At 44.7% G+C, this 17,830-nt stretch overlaps 1 protein-coding gene across 1 annotated transcript in view; it reads right to left on the bottom strand.

Moving 5' to 3' along the window:
- The window catches only part of CLMN (calmin), an 81,477-nt gene extending 63,902 nt beyond the window's left edge, over positions 1 to 17,575 (bottom strand). The window contains exon 1 of the mRNA XM_028716811.2: positions 16,480 to 17,575. Coding sequence (XP_028572644.2) covers positions 16,480 to 16,561 — 82 coding nt within the window. The 5' untranslated portion in view covers positions 16,562 to 17,575. The remainder of the gene's footprint in view (positions 1 to 16,479) is intronic.
- Positions 17,576 to 17,830: the final 255 nt, after the last annotated feature.

Raw genomic sequence — 17,830 nt, 5'->3', positions numbered from 1 at the left:
ACTTTTAGAACCTGTATCAAACTTGTCAAAATGAAACTGGAACAAAAAGTACTTTCCCAACCTTCCAACTTTGTGTACCTATAAAAATGAAAACTACTTTCAAGAACTGGGAAGAAATGAAGAAGTTTGCAGAGTTATTTGAGTATTAAAAGATTTCTGCCACAAGAGGGTCTCTTTCCTTAATAGGATTTAGGACCTAAAATTTATTTATTTAAAGCTGGCTGTCAAGATGGAATATTATTATTATTATTATTATTATTATTATTATTATTATTATTTATACCCCACCCATCTGGCTGGGTTTCCCCAGCCACTCTGGGTGGCTTCCAACAAAATATTAAAATGCAATAGTCTGTTAAACATTAAAAGCTTCCCTAAACAGGGCTGCCTTCAGATGTCTTCTAAAAGTCTGGTAGTTGTTTTTCTCTTTGACATCTGGTGGGAGGGCGTTCCACAGAGCGGGTGCCACTACCGAGAGGGCCCTCTGCCTGGTTCCCTATAACTTGGCTTCTCCCAGCGAGGGAACCGTCAGAAGGCTCTCAGAACTGGACCTCAGTGTCCGGGCAGAACGATGGGGGTGGAGACACTCCTTCAGGTATACTGGACCAAGGCTGTTTAGGGCTTTAAAGGTCAGCACCAACACTCTGAATTGTGCTTGGAGCCAATGTAGGTCTTTCAAGACCGGTGTTATGTGGTCTCGGCAGCTGCTCCCAGTCAACAGTCTAGCTGCCGCATTCTGGATTAGTTGTAGTTTCTGGGTCACCTTCAAAGGTAGATCCACGTAGAGCACATTGCAGTAGTCCAAGTGGGAGATAACTAGAGCATGCACCACTCTGGTGAGACAGTCTGCAGGCAGAAAGGGTCTCAGCCAGCATACCAGATGGAACTGGTAAACAGCTGCCCTGGACACAGAATTGACCTGTGCCTCCATGGACAGCTGTGAGTCCAAAATGACTCCCAGGCTGCACACCTGGTCCTTCAGGGGCACAGTTACCCGATTCAGGACCAGGAAGTCCTCCACACCTGTCCACCTCCTGTCCCCCCAAAACAGTACTTCTGTCTTGTCAGGATTCAACCTCAATCTGTTAGCTGCCATCCATCCTCCAGCCGCCTCCAGGCACTCACACAGGACCTTCACTGCCTTCACTGGTTCTGATTTGAAAGAGAGGTAGATCTGGGTATCATCTGCTAACTGATGAACACCCAGCCCAAACCTCCTGATGATCTCTCCCAGTGGCTGAATGTAGATGTTGAAAAGCATGGAAGAGAGGACAGAACCCTGAGGCACCCCACAAGTGAGAGCCCAGGGGTCTGAACACTCATCCCCCACCACCACTTTCTGGACACGTTCCAGGAGAAAGGAATGGAACCACTGTATAACAGTGCCCCCAGCTCCCAGCCCCTCTAGATGGTCCGGGGAAAAACAAAAAGTTACAGGGTTTAAGCAGGAAGCCAAGGGACATGCGCTTCTTGCAAGCAAATCAGTTAAGTCCATCCCAAAACTTTTGCAGGTGCAAATGTTATTGACAGCTCAGTTGTGTATAACTGCCTTGAAAGCATCACGAGTACAAACCACGATGACTTCTCAATACAAATGAAGTCTAGAGGGGCCCCTAATCATACCATCAATTTAAGAAGAGACAGAGACAGAAAGCACCTCCAAATACTAAATTCCCACTTGCCTTTTAAGTCTGACTGATTACTGTTTCTGCACGGACAGTTCCCGACTGCAAAGCTGCAAGTCCTATCTGTTTGGAGAAATAAATCCTCCCCAAGCCCTTCTTCAGCAGACAGTCTCTAACTGTTGCTTTGTGGGGAAAAGATGCTTGATTTAAAAGTGAAGAAGCGTGGCCTTAAAACTGCAGATTGCGGCAAGGAGATGTATTTCAGCTTCTTGCTAGGAAACACACCAGCAATTATGATCGAGTACACCCCCCTCCCCTGCAATTCCCATTGTTAAGACTCACCCACCTCTACTGAATTTAGCTGAAAAAGAGGGATTAAATAATAGAGAAGGAGCTGTGTTAAAAGAAAGTTCAGTCAGTCCTCCAGTTTAGCTGGTAAGGATGAGGCTAACAATGGATATCGACCACAGTGTTCTCCCTTCACTGTGGGAGGCAGTGTGCCTCTGAATACCAGTTGCCGCAAATTGCAAGTGGGGAGTGTGCAGGAATTTTGTTATGGCCTTAACTCGCTGTAAATTTCGACAACCTCAAACATGGATTATATTAAAGCACCAGGTTCACAACTAGTTTACACACACCCACACACACCATATTTTTCAGTGTATAAGACGAGATTTTTTTAATTTAAAAATTATGTAAGAAATTGGTGGTCGTCTTATGCACGGATATTGTCAGCGTTGGTCTGGTGGGTGAACGATTTTCGGCAACCCTCCCCCAAAAAGCTTAACAACTCTTGGCAATCTCCCCCACTTTCTAAATTTGGAGTCCCCCAAAACAGGGGGCGTCTTGTACACGGGGCATGTTATACACGGAAAATATAGTATATGCCACAGTTCACGGTGAAATGTGCAAATTACACTCACTGCCAGCCTCAATATTTCCCTTTCAGAGTGTTTCCAAAACTCAAATTCTATTGAGCTGCCTGTGTTTTTAGCACAACCCTCATAAGGCTGGCAGTGGGAGCTAGCTCCTCGTACAGTTTACAGATCACAAGTATGCAAATCTCATTCCTTGGTTGGTAAGTTTACTAAATGTTCTAGAGCTTCATGACGTAGCTTTGCACCCTGCAGATCTTGTCAAATTCATTTATTTTAATTACCATTCCTGCTCTGAGTGATAATACTCCAGAGATGTCACTGACAGCATAAATAGCTCAAAGGTATTAATGAAAGACATTCGGCTGGACCATTAAAAATGAAATAAATGAAGGCGAAGATTCTAGGCTACTCTCGGGGTCACGCTACATGCTGTATTAAGTAGGGAGCTCCAGCCTAACGTGTAGCATGGCCACCACAGCCTTTATATCCCTGATCAGCAACTGGTCTACCAGGATGGCTGCTTCTTTGGCTGCTGCTATTATGTTTTTATATGCATTGGTAACCACCCAGATGGGTGGGGTATTATTATTATTATTATTATTATTATTATTATTATTATTATTATGGCTTAAGCTAAGCAGGCCTGAATCTGGTCACTGTCTATGGTTGACTGCCTTGGAATTACATGCATGCCACCTCAGGTCCCACTATGGAAGAAAGGCAAAACATAAATGGAAGAAAATATCTGTACTTTTCTGTCTATAAGACATGGATAAGACGCCCCCTATTTTTGGGGACTCAAAATTCAGAAAATGGGGGCGGGGGAGAAATGGCTCTGCTTTTTTGCATAAGATTGCCCAGAGTTTTACAGCTTTTGGGGAGGGGGAATTGCCAAAAATCGCTCACACCCAGCATCGACGCTGACAATCACCGGCAGCCAGCAATCACCCACTTGCCACGGTGACAGCCAATCGCAAACAGACCCTTCCCCAGCAAAAAATCTTTTACCCAACTGAGAAAAGCTATCCGCTGGCAATCGCGTGCGTCCCACAACAGCAGCCACCAATGGCGGCAGCGGCAGCCAATCCACAGCAGTGTTTGATGCAGAAAGCAATCACCAGCCCCATTGGAGAAGCAGCAGCCAATCCAAAGCAGCCCTTCTAGCAGCCAACGATCGTTGGTGACAAGCTCCTGCTTGCAGCTGCATCCAATCATCCGCCCACCACATTCACTATCCATGTATAAGACGAGGCACGTTTATGAACACAATTTTGGAGTAAAAAAATCTTGTCTTATACAGTCATACCTCATGTTACGTTTTTTCAGGTTGCGTCCCGCGGCGACCCGGAAGTACCGGAAAGGGTTACTTCCGGGTTTCATCGCTCGCGCATGCGCACAAGCGCCAAAACATGCCGTACACCTGCGCAGATACGGCGCTTCAGGTTGCGGGCTTTTCATGTTGCGAATGGGCCTCTGGAACAGATCCCGTTCACAACCAGAGGTACCACTGTACAGTGGTACCTCAGGTTACAGACGCTTCAGGTTACAGACTCCGCTAACCCAGAAATAGTACCTCGGGTTAAGAACTTTGCTTCAGGATGAGAACAGAATCGGGCGGCGGCAGCAGCGGGAGGCCCCATTAGCTAAAGTGGTACCTCAGGTTAAGAACGGACCTTCAGAACGAATTAAGTTCTTAACCCGAGGTACCACTGTACACGGAAATGTACGATACATGCAGGGGGCTCAATCCATAGCCTCCAAAGGTGGCCTCTCAGCCACGTTCTGCTGCCACAGATGTCGTTTTCTCTCAGCACCTTATGTCCCAAGTTGGCAGCTGGAAGGAGGGAGCAACCAACATCTGTCGTGGGACCATGTCTGCCCACCCCTTCAGGACAACAGCACCCCACCTTTTCCAATGTGAGTTCTCAGACAGCTTAAGTGCTCCATCTGAAACAGAAGCTGCTCCTGCAGATTTAAGCACCGTCTGCGTCTAACGTCTCACTCAGTTGGCAGGAAGGCAGCACCATGGTAAAAAACCGAGTTTGGAAGAGAAGACAACGAACAGAATATCATCATTTTTGCATGGATGAAGTCCCAGATGCCAGTGCCTGTTTCAAAGCTGATGTTTTCCCTCCTCCACTTATTCCAAGGATGAAGAGTGGCAGCTTCTTCAGTTAACAGATGTCTCTGGAAATGCTATAAACGCGCCCAGATAAACTGCGGAGACGGTATAATTTCAAGGCAGGAGCGGGGAACCTGTAGTTCCCTCAGCCTAATTTCACGCAACATTCTGCAAGTAAGTACAGATCAGAGGGGGAGTTGGAAGAGGGGATTTAAAACAGGGTGATTCACATGTTGCAAGGAACACTAAGCTGTCTCTACACGTGTACAAGTGTTTGTGTGAAAAGGTGCTCACTTGATGACTCAACTGTTGTGTATGTAGGCATACAGCCTCTTTATATTCAGTGCTTCTTTTTCAGGGGGTACTCAAGGCTAAGCAGGACCGGCACCTCTTTTTGTTGTTAAAAAGCGTGGCACTTACTTTAACAATTTCATGGCAAGTACCGGCACCTATTTTTCTAGGTAAAAAGCACCGTTTATACTCACTGAACTTTCCATGTGAATAACTGCACGGATATACAGTCATACCTCAGGTTACAGACGCTTCAGGTTGTGTTTCTTTGGGTTACGGACCGCCAAAACATGGAAGTACCGGAACGGGTTACTTCCAGGTTTTGGCAGTCACGCATGCGCAGAAGCACTAGATCGTGCATGCGCAGAAGCACCAAATCGCAACCCGCATGTGCGCAGACACGCCACTGCAGGTTGTGAACGCTGCTGGTTGTGAACGTGCATCCCATATGGATCACATTCGCAACCCGAGTGTCCACTGTACAGCTCAATTACTCTGTACACAGACTGTATACATTTGCTGAATGAGACACGAAAACAACCCTGGAAAGATGGAAGAATGGGGGAGACAGAGAGAGAGAGTGCACACAATGTAATCCCCCTCCAAGTGTTAGAAGCTGAGATATAAGTAAGCTAGGAGCTAAATGGCACCTTAAACCTAGATTATGGGCACAACAACGGAATGTCTAGGCACGCTTTTTTAAATAAGAATACAAAGCTGAAAATGAATCAACTGCAGCTAAAATATTATGTTCATTTTTCACATGGCCTAGTCCTTCCCCTGCCCACCTACCCACCCTAATATTCTTAAGAGGATCTCTTCTCCAGTCTTCAGAGAGCAGCTGGAAGTGGGAAGGCAGAAAAAGGTCCTCCTTTCCTTCCACTCTGCAGTTTTAATCCGAAATCTTACGTACAGTATTGTGCCCAGAGCTCAGAAACTGACCACAATTCCCTGTCACAAAATGCACCTAGAACAACGGGAGTTTTGAACACTGACCCCACCACACACACACCCCAAGCCATTCTGGTGTCTGAGGCAGATGATCTCACAAGGGGTCTCTTCTCCCCTCCCTGTTAACAATCATAACACAACACAGTACTATCCTAATGAACAGTTAACATTATGCTATCCTTTGAGGGCAGCTGCCTGAGGCAAACACCTCACTCTATCTGATAATAGGGCCAGACCTGTGAAACCTCTCCTTATGCATGCCTCTCAAGTCCTCACTAAACCAGAGACCTGTGTGAGACAAGCAGCGAAGAGACCACATAAGGTGTGTGCTTTGTCAATTAATTGCTAGCCAACCTCTCCTCCTAACAGGTCATTTAGAATGCCATCAAAGTGGCCATCCAGATCCTGTATCAAAAGATGCCCGAGAGAAAAAGCAAGCCGCTTGATCCACATCCGGTGTTATCATTAACAGGTTGTAAATTGCCAAGCATCATGATTAATAATGTGCCTATGTTTTCTAAGGACTTTACAGAAAATTTAAGCAGTTATTTGGTGCATTTCATTTTCATCATTGGGTGGGGCGGGGAGGTTCAGATTTTCTGCCTCTGACACCAAAATGGCTTGGGCATCTCAAGACAAGAAGTGTCTGAACTGAAAGAGTTCTGATATCCATGAGGCTAAGGTCAGAGGATCTGTCCTTTATCAAAGAAGTCAGACTACAGTGCCATAAAAATATACAGTGGTACCTTGGTTTTCAAACATAATCCGTTCCAGAAGACGGTTCAAGTTCTGAAACATTTGAAAACTGAAAACTCAACAACTGACAGCTAGGCCTCAGGATCTTGCACTCAGCGGAAGCCGTGTGGCATGTTCGACTTCTGAGGCGTGTTTGAAAACCGAAGCATTTATTTCCGGGTTTACACCAGCGTTCGAAAACCGAAATGTTCATCAACGGAGACTTTAAAAAACCGAGGTACCACTGTAAAACAAATTATGAATTCTATAGCTTACAGAATAGCAGCATGATGACCTAGTCATTATAAAGGTGCATGTCATACAGGTAAATAATTATTTGGCTGTAACAACAATGTAAGGCTATAGGAGCCTCCTTTATACAAAGGTGTAAACCCTTTGACTCTGACTAGCAGTGGATTTACAGGGATTCAGACAGGAGACATTCCCAGCCCTACTTTATAGCCAGGGATAGCTCAGTTGGCAGAGCATGAGACTCTTAATCTCAGGGTCATGGGTTTGAGTCCCACGTTGGGCAAAAGATTCCTGAATTGCAGGGGTTGGGCTAGATGATCCTTATGGGTCCCTTCCAATGTTCGGGTTCTATTTGGAGATGCTAGGATTGAAACTGGGACCTTCTGCATGCAAAGCATTTGCTCTGCCACTGAACTATGCTCCTTTTCACCAAAGGATTCAGAACAGGATAATGTTTATGCAAAGCAATTCCACGTAACTCCATAAATTTCAACGTGCATCTTTTTGTCAGTGGCTTTCACCCCGCTCACAAACTTAGATCCAAACATTTCGAGTAAACTTTCTAAACATAACCTCTCGCATTCTATTTGGGATCAAGCAAGATGTGATTTTTTTCAACTTGGTCAAAAAGAATTCCCTGAGTTTGAGAAGTTCTCGCTCAAGGTCATAAAAGGACTTTTAGGCCTACGTTAGACTATCATATTCACAACAGGTTTTTTTTTAAATTATTATTTATTTTAAAAATTAGCAGCTCTGCTGGTGAACGCACTTTGGCAGCCGAAATTGCCTTTGGCACCATAGCAAATGGAGCTTTAAAGCCCTGCCCTCTCTAAAAATCAATAAAAAAAATTCCCTCTGGACTTCAGAGTAAGAGCAAGGCAAACATTCTGTGCCACTTCAAAAACCTCACTGGTGCATTCAGATCATACATCACATTGGGTGGAAAAACAGATTGGATTTTTAACTGGATGACTGCTGCACCAGGTCCATTACATCAGACGATGCGGCCTGTTGCCTATGAGAATACATATAATATATTTGACTAGTTAGTCCCTGTCATCCCAAAGCAATAACTTGGCTATAGTCAATCACTGCTTATCTTCTAGAATTGCATTTTTCATCTTGTCAGGCTCCAATTAGTCCCTGGACAGATTTTTACCAATGATGCACGGGGGGGGGGGGGACAAAAGACAAAGAGCACCAGTAAATTTGCCTTAAAAGACAACCACCTGTATCCAACATTAATCATACCCAGAGTAGACCCATTGAAAAATGGACATGAAATTAGATCCATTAATTGGGGTGGGTCTACTCTAGGTAGAAGTTAGTTGGCTAAAACTCTCAGCTATGGAGAAGATGCAACAGAATTCTCATACAGCATTTTATCCTTTTATTTATATCATTTGTCTATATATTGCATTGTATCCTGCCCAGGTCTCTAGAAGAATGGTGGGTTATAAATACTTTTAACAGTTAAATAAACATACAGACAAGAACCAGGTGCCAACCCTTAATTCAAACACACCTATAAAGTCCCATGAGTCCTGGGACAAGTAATGTACTGTACAGTAAAATGCAAACAAGAGCTTGCTTGGATGCAGAAAGGTATCTCTGTTTGCTTCTACAGTTGTATTATATAGACACTCAAGTGTTCCCATTTTCCTGCTACTTGGACAGTCTACTCCTGCGCTTTGAACTGGTCCTCTGCACTGGAGTTTGCCAGATGTACATGCTAGGCTTGAAAAGCCATCTACTGGGAACTGGGAGTTCCATCTATTAGGAATTGGGAGCCCATTGGGACAGCCATTTGGGCCCACGGCAGCTGCTTGAATTCCTGTGCGTGTCGGATCCCTGTACGTGGCTAGCTGGTTAGGTGTTGTTGCTGCTGCCTCCAGGCACAGGGAGATTAAATGCTTTGCATTCCACCACAAAGCTTTGAAAGAAAGAAAAAGAAAAAGACATTTAAGGGTGGTGAGCAGAGCAAAGTCCGCTTCATGGTAGCAAATACAGATGCAGCGAAATTTCTAATAGGTTTTGTATGTAGCTGTTTGCAGCTGTATGTAGTTGGTTTATTCCGCTTTTAATATTTGCTGGTTGCATTTTGTACTTTTTCTACGCTTACCCCTGGAGAGGGGCTGGTAGATGAACATTATAGACATGAAACAAATATGTAAGCAAATAGGAAGTTCTCCGCTTACACAGTGGAATGATTTCAACCAACATAGCAACTGAAGAAAACTTTATAAAAGGTTATAGTGCAAAGGTATTGTCTATTTTTCTTTTTAAAAAACATTTTTAATAATAATAATAATAATAATAATAATAATAATAATAATGCAGATAAATGTTAGTGATGCTGTGTTAACAATGCTTGATTATTATTTTTTTACACATTTGGAGACAGTGTTAATATTTACATTACAACAATTTAGGTATGCTCTCAATTACATACAGGAGATGTTCTATAACAGGAGATGTCGCAGGGAGTGCTACTGAATGAGCCAAGAAACTGGGCAGAAAGCTGAAGGAATGGCTGGGTAGTTTATTAGCTGGAGCAAAAAAGCTTTGCACACAGAATAGGAATGTGAAAACAGCAGTGGGGGGGGGGGACTACTAAAGAAAGAAAAAGAAAGTACCGGTATGTGTTAATGTGCAAATTGGCCATCAGTATTAAGACATGAAAGGAATTGTAACGCTAGGAAACTGGAGAAAATTTAGCACATGGTGGTTGATGATAACCAATAGTAGTCCAACTCAAAAGCAGACCCATCAAAATCAATAGACTTAAGTGACTCAAGACCATTAATTTCAGTGAGTGTACTCCGAGAATGGCTTAATTAGATATTACCCTTTGGGGGGGAAACTTTCAAAAGAGTAGGTGCACAAAAATATTTATTTAGTTCCTGAAGTACATTTCTGCAGTTCACTATAATGAAAACCATAAAACACAGACACAAGGAATCTAAAACTTACCGTGCAGTATAAAACCTATGACAGAGAAAACAGCAGCACAAAAGGTATAAAGAATAGTAAAACACTTTTCTAATGGCCCTGGAGGAGTAAAAAGATCTTCATCTGGCACCAGGAAGACCACAGCATGAGTGCTAGGCGGGACTCTCTATAACAACCATAAAAGCATAATATTTGTTTCAACATTATAACCCTTCTTTCCTAGATTTTATCTGACAAATGATAAACACCATGTATGTACTCTTTAATATATGTGTGAATGCGTGATCTACAGCGTTAGTCAGATGGACCCACTGAAGTCAAAGGATTTAGCTTGTCAATTTCAGTGTGGATCTATTCCACTGAAGGAGCATCACCACCCCCATTGTTCAGCCCAGACACTGAGGTCCAGCTCCAAGGGTCTTCTGGCAGTTCCCTCACTGCGAGAAGTGAGGTTACATGGAACCAGGCAGAGGGCCTTCTTGGTAGTAGTGCCTGCCCTGTGGAATGCCGTCCCATCAGATGTCAAAGAAATAAACAACTATCTGACTTTTAGAAGACATCTGAAGGAAGTCCTATTTAGGAAAATTTTTGATGTTTGATGTTTTATTGAGGTTTTAATATTCTGTTGGAAGCCGCCTTTTAAGTGTTGTTAAAAATGTTTCCTTTTAAATTCTACGGCAGTGGTCAGGAAACCTCGAAAGGAGCAACGATGAGCTTGAAACACATGTAGCCTGAACCTCACAACCTTCCTAGCACATACTGAGATACCGGTATATGTGTGTTTATGTTTGTGTACACACACACACTCTCTCTCTCTCTCTTACAGACAAGGCTGCAGGGGCGCCATCTCACCCTCAGAATCGTGGGCGCCCTCCACCACAATGCAGGCATGCCATGTCACATGCACACGCATGTACATAGCACATGCCACATCACACGCACGACGTGCAGGCGTGTGCATGTGACATTTCATGTCTGCCTTGCAGTGGTGGCAGCGGCTGCTCTTCCTCCTCCTCTCCGTAGCCAGCGAGGCACCCTTTTCCACAGGAGGAGCTCAGACTCAGAGGAAAAGGGTGCCTCGCTGGCTGGCTGCGGAGGGCAGAGCTGAACTGCTTCTCTCTCGGAGGCAGCGCCGCTGCTGCCTGCCAGCTTTTCTTATTGACTTTGTGGGTGCCTGCCCCCCACAATTACATTATTGTGGGTGCCCAAGCACCCATAGCCCCTTGGAGTTGGCTCGATTCTCATTTGTGACTTTAACTACAAAAATCTACTGCACTTTTCAACAAACACTATAAAAAGGTGGCAGCTCAGTCCTACGCAAACAGTGCAATCCTATGTACGTTTACTGAGGAATATGTCTGAGCACTGTACTTAATAGAGCTTGTTCTCAGGTAAGTATGCATAAGATTTCAGTTTCAAGTCACTTGCTCATGGGCAACACGATCCAAACCGATTCCCACTGAGTGCAATGGAACTTGCTTCTCAGCCAAGTGTGCTTAGGGTTGATATTAGTAGAAAACAAGTCTGTTATAAAACAGAAACCACGTCGCTTCCCATCAACTGCAGCAATTTTCTCTGCATGCTTTCCTGTCGTATTAAGAACATTTGCTCCCTGCTCCTAATGATAATGGCATGTAATCCCAAACCTATTATTTTAATACAAGGTACAGCTATACTTCAGCTTAACATCAACTGTTGATTAAAAAGATGGGGATAGGCTACATTAAGCAAATTGTTTTCCCATCCCTGTATAACCACAGCTCCTCTTTTACTGTTACTTGAGTTGGCACAGCCCCTGACAACTCAGGCTTACTGGAGATGAGCAAACATACACTTTGCTGGACATATCTCATCCATACGGAATGAAAGCTAATGAAAGTCAATACAGCTTTGCTTTTGCATTAGCCGATCTATAGGCATTGCGGACAGAAAAATCCATGTGCCATTTCTCCCTTAATTTGCTCCAGCGAGGTTCCATTGCAAGGAAACCCTTTTCCATCACCAGTCAAGTTCTGGTCTATTCTGACAGAGTGCTGTAAACCAAGCTGGTTTTCCCAGTGAAATTTCTTTCCTAGCACAGTATACACCTTTGCGGTTGATCCTAAAGCTACCACTATAAACCTACTGCTGGACTCCCCTTTAGACCAGCACTGCCAGAATAAAATTCCAACCCAGGGAAGTAAGACCTAGGGCCATCCAGACACTGCTAGACTAAGTCCCATCTTCCCTGTCCACTGGCTGATGCAAGTAGCAGCTCAAAGCATCTCAACACTTCTAAATGAGTTCCACTCTCTCAAAATCATGGCTTAAGATCATTCAATTATGGCCAGACACAACAACAACAACAATTATTTCTATATTGCCCTTCATCTGAGGATCACAGGGCGGTTTACGATATTAAAACACAAAAATGCACAGCATAAAAGCAAACATCTGAAAATAAAGTTCCAAATCAAAGGTTAAACTTCACTTTCAAAGTGAACTAAAAGAGCCCCCAAACCCTGCAAAGATCACAGGCTCTCAAGTTGCTTTGTCTACCTCACAATATTTGACCTTTAAAGAAAAAGAAGAAGAAGAAGAACCAAGATTGTTACAAATACTGTACTGGCCTTTGAATAACAGATTGTCAAGAAAGTGCCTGGGAGAAATACACTAAAATTACTTCTTCGGGGATGGCTGTGTCAGGTACCTAGAACAGAGATTTTGAGGAGGAGCATCAAAGCCAAACTGCATCATACACATGCCTCTAAGCGTTCATGGAAGTCACATTTAAGTGTATTTCTGTTAGCAACCAGTTCCTCGTAGTTCCTACTGATCTTAAGAGGAAGACTAGCAGCCTATTGCATCTGGGCCAGTAGCCCATCTAATTCTTCATTAACCGGCAATAGCTCTCCAGGTTTTTCAGAGAGGACTCTTTCCCAGTCCTCCCTGGAGATGCTGGCGACTGAAGTTGGGACCTTCTGGAGGAAAAGCATGTGCTACAGTCCTTCAACCTTGCATGATGAAAGCACGCAAATTATTGCTTTTAAAACTCAAACCTAAACATGTCAACTCAGGCCTAAGCCCATGCGAGGATTACAACTGTAAAGAAATTCAAGCAAAGCTGGCGTGGCACAGATCTGGGGGCTAGGTACACAGAAAACTCTGGCGAGCATGGGCACTTAAGAAACATAAGTTCAATGGTAACACTCGAGAGATATACATACTGGAAGGATCATTTCCTTCCAGCAGCAGCATGGACACTGTGTCCAGTCCTTTGCAGAAATACTACTGCAGAACAACCTTGACCCAGAAATGTCTAAATTCCCAACGGTGAAAGAATAAGCCTTATTTGATGTTCTACCACAGATCTGGAACGCTGAGCAAAAGACTCTCTACACTCCCCAAAAAACAAACCCTTGACAAACATATAAATTGTCCGGAGGAATTCATAATGTGTAAGGCCACTTGAAAGCATTAGTTGTAGAAAATGTTCCAGGCAAATCTGAGGAAGCCTCCCTCTCTTTTACTTATTTCAAATATAAAGATAACCCAGCCTCTCAATGCAGAAACCAGGTAATGCATGAACATATACATACAAACACACACACACTTAAGAGTCCATACAGTGGTACCTCGGGTTAAGTACTTAATTCGTTCTGGAGGTCCGTACTTAACCTGAAACTGTTCTTAACCTGAAGCACCACTTTAGCTAATGGGGCCTCCTGCTGCCACCGTGCCGCTGGAGCACAATTCCTGTTCTCATCCTGAAGCAAAGTTCTTAACCTGAAGCACTATTTCTGTGTTAGCAGAGTCTGTAACCTGAAGCTTATGTAACCTGAAGCGTATGTAACCCGAGGTACCACTGTACTTGCAAAGATGGCTTCCATAGTCTCTAGCTCTTCCTAGCTATCTATATTCAAGCAGTCAGGAAAACATGATTTAAACTTAGTGACCTAAGAGGAAGAATGCAGTGGCAAATGCCTGTAATCCTAGAAGCAGAGGCTGGTGGATTGCTTGAGCTCAGGAGTTCGGGGCTGCTGTGGGCTATGCCGATCAGGTGTCTGCACTAAGTTCAGCATCAATAGTGTGCTCCAAAGGATGCCATTTCTGAAAGTTACCCATTGCCAAGAGTAAAAGCCATCCTAACAATGTCACATTCTTGGGCGGCTTGACCAGGTACCACAGCTATCCCATGAATAACATGGATATCCCATGAATAACAGCATGGACAGCCCTTCCTGTTGCCATGTTGGCTCTAGATCAAAAGCTTGGCAACCTGTGGCCTTAGGTCTCATTTCATGCAGCCCTTGGCCCAGTTTCAAAATGCCTCTGCAATTGATCAGGACTGCTGGCAAGAGTGATTTGTCCCTCCCTTGGCAACCTACTGGCCAGGTATGAAGAGGAAGACAGAGAGGGAGAGAAGGACGGAAGGAGAGACAGAGACAGAGAGAGACAGAGAAATGGGTGGCAGAGAGAAAGAGAAGGAGTGGCCTGTCCAATTTGTCCTCTAGCCCCAACCGTTGCTGGCTTTGGCTCCTGATGATTACCCTCAAAGGAATAGACTGATTTCACAAAGTTAAGTTAAGCTAAGCTAAGCAGATATATAAGACTGAATGTTTAATTATTAAGATACAAAAATACAATCTCAATAATAAAGTTATAAAATAATAACAAGGGAGTCACGCACGGATGGAGAGAAGACACAGGGCAAGAAATAAGAAATGGATAAATGTTGGTACATAATGAAATGTGAAAATATGAATTTACGAATATAATGCATATGTATCATTATGTAAAGATTTCATATATGTATTGCAACATTAATAATAAATAAATAAAAGGAATTTTCTCCCAGAGAAAAATGGCTGCCTAGCTATCCTCTGGTAGATCAGTGGTTCCCCACCTCTTTTGGCCATGCCCCACCTAAGCATCTCTAAAATCCTGATGTCCACCCCCCCCCCCGGTGACATATAATTCTTATTATTCAAAAAGTGGACTCCTATTCACGTGGAGGGGACCTAAAAAGCCATTCACTGTTAATAACTCATTCTCGAATTACCCCCCCCCCCAAAAAAATCAAATTGCCCCCCTGTGGGGCATGTGCCCTACGTTGACAACCACAGCTCTAAATGATACCGTGGGTCTTCTGTCAGGTGCGATTTTAATGGACTTTTCCACTTATCCAATGAAAGCTTAATATTTTTTAAGCTACCTGATGTGGAGGAGGAAGCAAGGGCAGATTATAGGAAACAGTCCATTACAATTTCCCAGGAAATTTTCACTGCCCTTGCTTAACCATGCTCCAAATTATATACTTAGCACATTTATTCCCTTAATCCGCTGAAAATGTGAGTATTTGTGATAGGCTTTAGAAGCTGTGGAGGAGAAAGAAAGGACAGTGCAAGGATGTCTATGAAATCAGAGTATCCAGCCTTATGAGTCCATTAAATCAGGTCTAGGTTAGATGTAGGCCTTGCCCTGTCTAGTTTTTTCTTTCTTTTTTACTAAAATCTTCATGGTCTATCAATGTACAATGCAAGAATACACACCCAGGATCTACTGCCATCTATACAAAATACCATCAATATGACTGGCATTTCACGAAGTATAAGTGGAGGGAGAGAAGAGATGAAGGCAGCAGCACTGTATACTGTATATTGCTTCAGTTGCACACACTTAAACTTAGTTGCCGTGGCGCATGGGGAGGTTAAGGAATGGCTAATCAGTGCTATGCGCTCCTGAGAGTACATTATTGCTGAAAAAAGTGCCTAGCTTGCTCAGACCAGGGCCCATCAATTCCAGCATGCTTTGCAAGAATCCCAGCAGGCCTTGGGGGCCTAGAAATTGGCCCAGTGGTTTCCCAGTGAACCATGATCTACCGTCACATTTCCATATTTATTCAAATGTAATGGACACCTTTTTTGGCTAAATTACGTCATGAAAATTAGGTTACGCATTAGCTTTGATGCCCCATTTACATTCGCCAGCAAATACTTTTTTGGTTTCCAGGTTCTGAAAATGGAGGTGCGCGTCAGATTCGATGGTGCATTAGATTCATGTAAATACAGTATATCCCATTTTTAGGTTCTCTGCAATGCTGATTGCTTCAACTTTTCCTAAAGTTAAAGACCAAAGCTAATGCACATAACTGCTTCTCCTTCTACGCCCAAGCCTCTCTTTCTATGATTTCCAAGCAAAAAATTAGCAGCAAAAGCAGAATGATACCTTCAACAAGTCACCTAAAATTACATCTTTGGCCCCCTCCGATTCCCCAGTCCTGCATACAGAGCATCCCACCACCACCAATTCCTCTTCGTGCCCCAGCGTCAGCTATTTTATCCTTAAGTTTACACACATTAAGATAAACACCCATACACTTTCTTTTTATTCTTTGGTCTCACAGGCACAGCGGATCAAAGCAGCCAGCGAATGGGAAGCTGTGCTCATATGAACAGGCGGAATTAAGACGCGGGAGTTGGGGGGGGGGGGGAGGGAGAGAAGGAAGGAACCGGAGTTTAAAATCCCCAAATCGAATCCATCTGGAAGCCAAAGCCGGAGGGGAGCGCGCTCTTCGGGTGCGGACGCGCACGCCGCACACAAACTCGAAACACGGAGGGGCAGGATTGGGGTGCGGGGTGGGGGTGGGGGGCACAAATATAAAAATCTAGGTATTTTATTTGTTTGCTTTTACCTTGGAGGTTTTGGACTCTGATGTCGCTGATCTGTCCGATCAGCTCCTCCCGCTGAAACCAGTCCCATTCGTTCCCAGCCATGAAGGAGCGAGGCAGAAGTGGCGATGGAAACGCCGCGGCTGCAAAAGCGGGGGTACCCCTCTCCGTGAGCTCTCTCTCTCTCCCCCTTCTCCGAAAGCGCACTCGGGCGGAGGCAGGATGGGGGGAGAGAGGGAGAGCAAAACGAGGAAGAGAAGGAGGAGAGAGAGAGAGAGAGAGAGAGAGAGAGAGAGAGAGAGCGCAACCGGCAGGGGAGCGATGGGAGGGAGCAGGAACTGCTTGGCCAGAAGAGTTTGGGGAGGGGGGGGTGGCGTTCAAAGCCACTGAGCAGATACAGGAGGGGTATAGGGAGGGTGGGTCCGAAAAAAACACACCAGACCTCACATTTACGCACAGGAAAAGGGCAGTACGCGGAGAGGGGTGCAGAAGGTATGGGGAGGGGCTGGCTGGAGAGGGACCCGGAGCCTCTTCTGGACGGGAAGGAAAGCCCCGCGCTCTCCCCAACTCTTCCCACCCCCTTCCCGTTGGGTTCAAGTTTTTAAAGGACGGAGGTGAAGCCTGAGGATTCTCGGTTGCATATTGTGATGTTTCGCACAGAGGCGACGCAGCCGCTGGTTTGAGTGAGGAATGAGCCGCCGCGCAGAAATGCGCACACAAACACCACCTGGTTAATGTTTACTGGAGAGCAAGACGCGTAACGCTGGCGCCGGCCACCCATTCACACGCCTCTCTCTCTAGGCCGACGTCAGCCTCGCCTCCTCTGCTCTCTTTTTTTTTCTGGCCAAGAGGATAAAAAAACAATCGCCATCTGATTAATCATTTTTTTCCAATTGCCAATTGGTGGGTGGGAGGAAGGCAGGAAAGAAGGAAGGAAGGAAAAGAGGGAGGGGACGGGGGAGGTCTCCAAATCTCTGGGAAAAGCAAGCAGATATTCTGGTTAGCGCGACCGTCCCCTCTGTCGGTAGCATGAGCAGCAGCAGCAGCAGTCCCCGTTTGCAAAATGAAGACATGAGACCAAGCTCTGCATTCCTGCTTGGGGATTTCAAACCGTGTGTGTGTGGCGGAGAGGAAAGGAAAGCAGCGCAGGGGGGCGGGAGGGAGGAGATCCGTATCACCCGAGCAGAAAAAAAGGGAGGAGAAAAAGGAGAGAGAGAGAGCGCAGGAGGGACGGGAGGAGGAGCAAAACCCTCCAACCTGTAGGTTCCGGGGGCATCCAGGACTCAAGGAAAAATAAACAATGCAAATGTTTTTAAATGCCCAGAAGAAGAATTTGGGCAGACTGGTTAATTTATACGAGGGCTTCTTCCGGTC

The sequence above is a fragment of the Podarcis muralis genome, chromosome 1 (assembly GCF_964188315.1).
Source record: "Podarcis muralis chromosome 1, rPodMur119.hap1.1, whole genome shotgun sequence".
NCBI classification, from domain to species: domain Eukaryota; kingdom Metazoa; phylum Chordata; class Lepidosauria; order Squamata; family Lacertidae; genus Podarcis; species Podarcis muralis.
This window is presented reverse-complemented; position numbering and strand designations above follow the sequence as displayed.